The sequence below is a fragment of the Pundamilia nyererei genome, unplaced genomic scaffold (assembly GCF_000239375.1).
Source record: "Pundamilia nyererei isolate P.nyererei 1_Seehausen unplaced genomic scaffold, PunNye1.0 scaffold00807, whole genome shotgun sequence".
Taxonomy (NCBI): domain Eukaryota; kingdom Metazoa; phylum Chordata; class Actinopteri; order Cichliformes; family Cichlidae; genus Pundamilia; species Pundamilia nyererei.
Window position 1 is genome coordinate 4019 of NW_005188208.1, and position 8656 is coordinate 12674.

General features: G+C 42.4%; 1 protein-coding gene across 2 annotated transcripts in view; it reads right to left on the reverse strand.

The window, feature by feature from the left end:
• Window positions 1-10: 10 nt before the first annotated feature.
• Window positions 11-8656, reverse strand: part of LOC102205526 (desmoglein-2-like) — a 14750-nt gene continuing 6104 nt past the window's right edge. The window contains exons 7-12 of one of the 2 annotated variants that reach the window (XM_005754994.2): window positions 8393-8578; window positions 7939-8216; window positions 7707-7849; window positions 7380-7601; window positions 5530-5766; window positions 11-1145 (exon numbers count right to left, since the gene is read on the reverse strand). In XM_005754994.2, the coding sequence (XP_005755051.1) occupies window positions 961-1145; window positions 5530-5766; window positions 7380-7601; window positions 7707-7849; window positions 7939-8216; window positions 8393-8578 (1251 nt within the window). In that variant the 3' untranslated portion in view covers window positions 11-960. The remainder of the gene's footprint in view (window positions 1146-5529; window positions 5767-7379; window positions 7602-7706; window positions 7850-7938; window positions 8217-8392; window positions 8579-8656) is intronic. The other variant, XM_005754995.2, reaches the window with a different exon arrangement.

Here is an 8656-nt window from a genome sequence, read left to right on the forward strand (position 1 = left end):
GTGTGTGTGTGTGTGTGTGTGTGTGATTATATCATATGATATTTTATCATGATGTGTTCAGGATCTCTGTTACAATGTTACTGTTTTGGTTGTGATGCATGAATGACGTTGAGGGTGTATTAGGGAAGGTTAGTTACGGGAGAGTAAATTAATCAGGAGAACTCTCCCCTTACATTAACTGCCCTGTAACTGTACCACCTTAATAAACCTTGGTGAAGTACAATGTCTTGTGCTTAAGACTGTACATGAAAGTTAAAATATATATGTTCAGTGCACATAGATATATAGTGTATATAGTTACATAGTTATACATATCATACAAAAATCCACCACAACTGTCAATAATAAGTTCCAAAAAGTAAATAAGGTAACAGAAGTGCAAAATTATGAAAGGTTTACAGTACTGAAAAGGGAAACACAAGGAGCCAGACAGGTGGAAAGAATCAGGACAATCAGGGTGACACTAAATTAAAAGTTATAATTGGAACTCACCAAGTAAAATAATAAGCAACTGAATATTACCAAAACTAAGACTCATAATCTATAAGAATAATGAAACCATAAAATCAAGGATCCCAAAACACAATGGATAAAAACCAAAACTTTACAACCAAACCAAAACAGCAAACCAGAAAACTTTGTGAACAGGAATCTAGGCTAAAAATATTAAGGAAGAATTCATAACAGGAATCAAACACCAAAACAAGGGGTCATGACAGAATGCACCATTAATTTGCTATTAGAAGGGTTATTTATTTATTTATTTAATGTATTTGTAATTTTATTTATTTATTTATTTGCTTCTGTACAACCCTGCAAGAACCTTGAACTTTGGTCTGAGGTCTTTGAGAAACTAAAGGTAACGGTCTGACCCCAAAAGGCAAAGAGTCAGCAGAGTAACCTGAGTCCTCAATACAATAACTAACAAATTGTCCTTCGCGTATTTCTTTCCATTGGACATCAGTTGAGCCTTTGCCACTCACCTGAGTGTAATACTGTCCCAGAATTCAGACTTTCCGTAGCCACAGCAAGGGTGGTGTATTCTGGGGCTGTTGCTGAAGGATCTTTAAACCTGACCATATTTGCAGGGGACAAATCTCTCAGTGCCTTTTTATAGTGGCAGAAGATCAGAAACAGAAAAAAACCTGGAAAACAAATAAGTTTTAGACAGAGTTTAAGCTTTAAAATGTGGTTTATTAGAAAGGCATTATTTCACAGTTTTTAAGACACCCCCCCCCCAATCTTCCTGCAGGTCCACCACCCGCATGAGGCATCATAGGGGTCAGGTGCATTGTGTGTCAGGCCAGGAGAGCAAGCCCTGGCGGACCAATCGCCGGCTACCAAGACTGGCATTTGGGGCATGCAATGGCACCTCTATGGCGGGGAAGGAGCCTGAGTTAGTGAGTTTGAGAGGTACCAGTGAGATATAGTCGGGCCCACCTCAATGCACAGTGTGGGCTCTGGAACAAGTCTCCTGGAGAGGGGCTGGACTCTGTCTCAGTCGAGAGTTGTCCCTGGTAAGAGGTGGCAGGCTGGGGTGGGTATTCTAACATCTACTCAGCTTGCTGCCTGCCTGTTAGGGTTTCTCCCAGTGGACAAAAGGGTTTGTTCCCTGAGCCTTTGGGTCGAGGAATAGGTCCTGTGCTTATATGCCGAGTGGCAGTTCAGAGTACTCAGCCTTCTTGGATTCCCTGGGTGGGGTGCTGGAGGGTGCTCCGCCTGGGGACTATGTTGTCATATTGGGAGACTTCAATGCTCATGTGGGCAACGGCAGTGAGACCTGGAGGGGCGTGACTGGGAGGAACAGCCTCCCGGATCTGAACCCAAGCAGTGTTTTGTTCTTGAATTTCTGTACAAACCACTGTTTGGCTATAACGAACACCATGTTCGAAAATAAGAGTGTCCATAAGTGCAAATGGCACCAGGATGCTCTAGGCTGCAGGCCGATTTTGTAATCACATCACCAGACCTGCAGGGATGAGCCGTCAAATGATCACCACCCGGCGGTGAGTTGGATCAGATGGCGGGGGAGAACACTGGACAGATGTGGCGCACCTAAAAGTATAGTGAGGGTGTGCTGGGAACACCTAGCAGAGGCCCCAGTCTGCGAGATCTTCAACGCACACCTCTGGTAGAGCTTCAACAGCATTCTGCCGATAAGTACCGACAGGCCAAGCAGAACGCGACAGGCCAAGCAGAACGCGGCTCAAGCAGTGGCTGAAAAACTTGGGTTTGGAAAGAGTTTGGAGAGGCCAAAGAATTTCAGACTGTCTGGAAATTCTGGCAAACCATCAGGCGACTCAGGAAGGGAAAGCGGTGCTCTACCTGCACTGTGTATAAGGCGGGTGGAGCACTGCTGACTTCGACTGAGAAAATTGTGGGGCAGGAAGGAATACTTTGAGGACGTCCTCGACCATCCCACTGGCACTTCTTCCGTAAAGGAAGCAGAGTCTGGGGACAAAGGGGATGACCCGCCTATCTCTGGGGGCGAGGTCACAGAAGCAGTTAAACAACTCCTTGGTGGCAGAGCCCCTGGGGTAGAAGAGGTCTGCACTGAGTTGATGAAGGCTCTGGATGTTGTAGGGGTGTCCTGTTTGACATGCCTCTACAATGTTGCATGGAAATCAGGTGGTACCTCGGGATTGGCAGACCGGGGGGGGGGGGTGGTTCTCACCTTTAAGAAAGGGAACCAGAGGGTGTGTTCCAATTATAGGGGGATCACACTCCTCAGCCTCCCTGGGAAAGTCTATGCCAGGGTGCTAGAAAGGAGAGTCCGTCCGTTAGTCGAACCTCGGATACAGGAGGAACAATGCAGTTTTCGTCCTGGTCGTGGAACACTGGACCAGCTCTTTACCCTCTCAAGGATACTTGAGGGTCCATGGGAGTTTGCCTTGAAGGTGCATGGGGGTCTACATGTGTTTTGTGGACTTGGAGAAGTCATTCGACCGTGTCCCTCAGAGTGGGGGGTGCTCCAGGAGTATGGGGTGTGTGGCCCATTGCTACGGGCCATTTAATCCTTATACAACCGTTGCAAGAGCTTGGTCCGCATAGCAGGCAATAAGTCGGACTAGTTCCTGGTGGGTGACAGGCTCTGCCAGGGCTGCTGTTTGTCACCAATTATGTTCATAATTTTTATGGATAGAATTTATAGGCACAGCCAAGTGACGGAAGGCTTTGACTTCGGTGGTCTCAGAATCTCATCTCTGCGTTTTCGCGAATGATGTGGTTCTTTTGGCTTCACCTGGTGATGGCCTCCAGCTCGCACTGGAACGGTTCGCAGCCGAGTGTGAAGCAGTGGGAATGAGAATTAGCACCTTTAAATCTGAGGCCCTGGTCCTCAGCAGGAAAAGTGCCCACTCTGAGTCGGGGACAAGTTCCTGCCCCAAGTGGAGGAGTTCAAGTATCTTGGGCTACGTTCACACTGCAGGCGTAAGTGCAGCAAATCCAACTTTTTTGACCCTGTGCGACCCATATCCGATCATGGTATGACAGTGTGAACGGCACAAATCCGATATTTTCAAATCATCCGATCTGGGTCACTTTCGTATGTGGTACTGAATCCGATACATACCTGATGTTTTAGAAAGCGACTGCTGTTTGAATGGTCATGTCGCATTAAATCTGTCTTTTATGTCACTGACACAAGACAGACGCCAATTATCAGTGCCGGAGAAGCGCCCGAGAAGACATCGCAAATGCTTCCTGGCCATCCCGTGTAGATGTTAGTGAAACAGTTGGGAAGACAGCGTTGGAGAAACGTGAAAATTTTATTTGTACTGTATAATCTGCAGATTCTGACAGAAATCAGCAACTATCATTTGAAGCACCGCTCCTCTCTAAAACAGCAATAAGGATAATTATTGGGCCATATGTAAATAACAAAATAACTTTATAACTTAAAGCAAAACTGGGAAACGTAAAGTCCGAAACCAGTCTTTATATTAAGGGCCAACAGTCAAACAATATTTTTTGGTCTGGATCTAAACAGAGCGCGTTGTGTGTGAAATCTTCTTTTGCGCATGCGGGCCGCTTTGAGGGTTCACACTAGAGCGCGTTTGCGGTCACATTTTATTTGTAGTGTGAACAAGCAGACAAAAAAATCGGATTTGATCAAAAAAATCGGAATTGAGCATTAAGACCTGCAGCGTGAACGTAGCCTTGGAGTCTTATTCATAAATGACGGGAGAAGGGACGAATTGGTGCTCCAACTCCAGTGATGCGGACCTGTTTGTTGTTTGTTGTGGTTCTTGTTGAGAACCGGTTCCCACTGTTTCAATTCCATGGAATTGTTTGCCATTTTTGCAAATGATTCCCTTATCAATTCCAGTCGCCCCGAATGACATCACCACGTTGCGGAGCGTCATTTACCTGGCAGGAAACACGGTGCCTAAGTGGCTCAAACGCTAAAAAGTTTGGTTATACTTTATGAGAACGGATGACAACAGGGCAACTTGCAAAACTTGCAAAGTAGATATTTCATTTAAAGGAGGAAACACTACGAATATGCAAAAGCATTTGCTCACAAAACACACGATAACCTTAAATGAATGTCGTGTTTTTAATTCCGCTCCAGACTCGTTAATCTCAACTCAGCAGCAGCGGTAACGTTTGCACGTCCTCTCCTGTTAATGCGGCAGGTAAATAATCAACTAACAGTGCATATTATGTTAGCGCGATCTGCCTTAATACAAAACCTGCCATTACTGTGCGCTGCACCATGATGAGAAAGACAGAGTCTGGCTGGCGCTCACTGGCAGTTCTCACTGCAGTCTACCGGTAGCGTCTCCTTTCAGGCCAGGATAGACTAATGTCACAGAGCAGTGGCAAACATCTATTTGCCACAGCAGATGCCCCTGCTTTTCGGTAAGTGAATGTGTTTAATTGTAGGCAGGGACATTACTGCATATTCTTGTGTAATTGCTACAGAATAATTTATGTTATACTTTGTTATTGCTACAGACGAATATTTATTTTATTATTTTACATTTACAATTTTTTTCCCCAGGGACCCTGTGACACCACATTGAAGAGCCGTAGGCTGCATCTCTTAAGATCTCACTGTTGGGTTTGTAAGGCCATGCTACTCCTAAATTTCTATCTTGTTCAAAGAGAAGATATAAAACAAAATTCTAAGCTAATCGACCTTAGTGTTCTCCTTTTTAAAAAAAAGAATCGATAAGAGAATCGATAAAGAACCGAATTGTTAAACAGAATCGAAAATGGAATTGGAATCGTGAAAATCTTATCAATACCCATCCCTACTCAGAATACAGCCGCTTCTCCTCCACATCGAAAGGAGCCAGTTGAGGTGGTTCAGGCATCTGACAGAAGGAATCGATGGATGGATCAATGGGCTTCTTACAACAAGGAAAGGGTGGAACCTAAAAATTTCTTTACCAGTAATTAAGATGTGCTAACACATTTGGTATTTACTATCAAAAGTGTAGCATCACATTGGTCAGTGGATCTGAGGTTTAACAAAAACTCAATTGTTTCTTTTGTGAAATAGAATAATCATGTAACACTTACACAGCAGTGGCAGCACCACCATTATCCCAATACTTGCAGGTCCTAATTGCACTCTTTTGACTGGCTGATTATTGCCATCCCATTTTCCACACAAAACTCCATCCTCACACGTGCATACTCGAACCCAGACTCTCTGTGGTTCTGGGCAGGCCTTTCCCTGCTGATCTTTAATCACCAGTTCCACCTCATAGATACCCGGCCACATGAGGTTTTGAGCCCGCAAGATAGCCGCAGTATCTGTCAGAAACCACACAGAGATGTTACACATGTACAGAATGAATACATATTATTCCTGAAATGACAATCTAACAGATTAAATTAAATAGAATTAAATTAATTTGAAATCAGTTTTATTTACATAACACAGCGTGTTTGAAATTCTACAGCAAAGAGCCTACAGTATTCGAGAGAACGCCAGCAATCGGATGATCGCCTATGAGCAGCACATGGTGATGGTGGGGTGGAAGAAAACACAAAAGTTATCATCCCGCTCGTTGGGGGCACATGGGAAGTGAAAAGAGAGTGTAAGGAAGAAATGCTCATCATGGGAAGACCCCCACCCTTTAACAGCACAACATTAGCAATGGTTCAGGGGGACATGATGTAGTCCTAACTATAAACTTTATCAAAAAGAAAAGTTTGAAGGCTAAAAAGTCTAGAAGATCTCTGCTTCCCCAAGCCAAACAGTTAGGCGGTTAGACAACAGAAAGCTGAGAGTTGTCTCACCATTCTACTTTAAGAAATTCTAGTAACAACAAGTAAACTTGCAGTCTGAGAGTAAAGTCATCTGTTAGGTTAATATGATGCTATTAGGTGATAGGGTCTAAATAGACCCTATCACCTAATAGCGAAATATTCAAGACCTATGTGAGAAAGATTTGAAAAAAAAATCTGGATTTAACAGGGAGCTGATGAAAAGAAGCTAATATAGGAGAAACATTATCTCTCTTTCCAATATTGCTAGTGTTCTTACTGCAGTTTTTCACTGACTGAGGGCTTTTCAGCTAGCTTTTAGACCAACCTGATAATAAGGAATTATTATCTGAGCAAGCAAGGTAAACAGTGCTTACCAAGTGAAATCTAAAAACAGACACCAACTAACACCAGCCAAAGTAAAGGCAATCTCTCCTTATATATCAATAGGCATTCTTTGTGATAAAGCTTCTATCATCATTTGTATGCATCCAGCTGGCAGCATTTTCGTATTGTTTGCATTTATATTGTGGATGAACTTCTGTTTTTTGACAACAGACTGGTGTAGTTTGCATGCTAGACAAGATGTTGCTGATTCTGTTTTTAATATTCAGGGAGACCTGCAGGAGGATAGCTAATCAGGGCTAAGTTACTCTGGCCCACATCAGCTACATGGATTTCTTCTTTTTTTTGCAACTATTTTCAACAGGACTCTAAGGTAGAGAATGCTACGCATACAATTTGCAGGTCATTGAGCAAAATGGGGATTTGAGAAGGCACATGTACTGTAGTTCATGATAGGAAATATGTCACTCTGTAAAATAGTGTACGCTTAACAAGACCAACTAGTGGGACACCATTGTGCATTAAATCAGAACAGGACAAAACACAAAAGGGGAAGTGCAGAATACCACAACTTTTTGGTAGTCCACTGGAGATTGACAAGTTTACTGGTAGTATAACCTCTTATTTGTAAAATAAAAAAAACTGAAGTAAATTTGCTTTACAAAATGTGGAAAACAGAAATATAAGTTGATAAACTAAATTCCAACATATCATGCATTTATGTATATATTTATTATATTTTTCTATTGTATTTATTCTATTGTATAGATACAACTAGATACATTTGAAATGATTGGAAGTAATTTCCTCACCATTTAGATTCTCCATGTGCCATTTCCCTTTAGTATTTTCTGGGATAATCTCAAACTTAAAAGGAGGTCCATTAGGATATGCATCCTCATTGTTAGCATTCACAATAACAGAATTCTCAGTGGTGCACATAGTTTCGATGTCACTGGTCACGATAGGGCAGTGGTCACTAAAATTTTCCAACTGGATGGCTATGGTACCAGTAGCTGTTTTAGCAGGTGTTTCTGTGATGTAAAAACAGAAATAATAATATATAATTCATCACTTTTTTCCCCTTTTTTTTGGTTTTTCCTTTCTTCAGAGAGAGGCTAATGGCATTCATTCTGTACCTTTTGTAATGCAGAGTACTTTGGCAAAATATGTCCCATTGACCAGGTATGGAGACTCCCTGTCAGGTATCCTGTTGAGTTTGATCTCAGCTGTCTCTGGGTCAATAGTCAACCAGTTATCTGGGTCTGAGCCTTTGGCATACCTACATCAGAGATAGGCCACAAACCAGTTATTATTGTACTTAGGAAGAGAAGATAACATGTAATTCTTGTTTCATGTGTATGCACTGACCTGACATTCTCAGCCAGTTCTCCAGTATCTTGATCTATTGCAGGATTGCTAGCAACAACATCTGTAATGTTGAAGGAGGTGTCTTTCTTGGAGATGGCTATAGCTTTGACTTTGGGATCAAAATGTGGCCCCTCAAGCTGGTTCTTTACATTGATTTTGATGGGATAGATTTTATATTCTCCCCCCCATTGCCAAGATGATCCTCCAGAAAAAGGTGGGGCCTTGTTCCTTACAGTTAACCCCAATACAAAGTTCTTCACATTCTCATAATCCACAGGCTGTGAAATGGCAGACATAAAGAATAAAACTGAAATAGTGGATCATGTAAATAAAAGTATGTCATGTATTATGAGTGTATATGTCCTCATGTAAGGGGCATCCTGCCAGCATTTAATAAATGCATCTCACAACAGACTGCATAACATAAATTTCTTTGAAATTTTGTCTGCTGTACCTTATCAAGCATTAAGATGCCCTTGTTGGTGTTGGGGTCTGTTTTAATGCTGAAATACCCGCCTTCATTGCCTCTGACAATATTAAAGACAGCTTTCCAGTTGTCTGTGGCCTTCAGATCTAGGTCCTCTGCTTGGATCCTCATCACCTCCACACCTTGTATGTTCTCCTCAATGCTTCCTTCATACTGCAGTGGAACACTTAAAAGTTATTTCAACATTTTTTATGACACTTAATGTGTTATTTCCTGAAATCATCTAAAAAG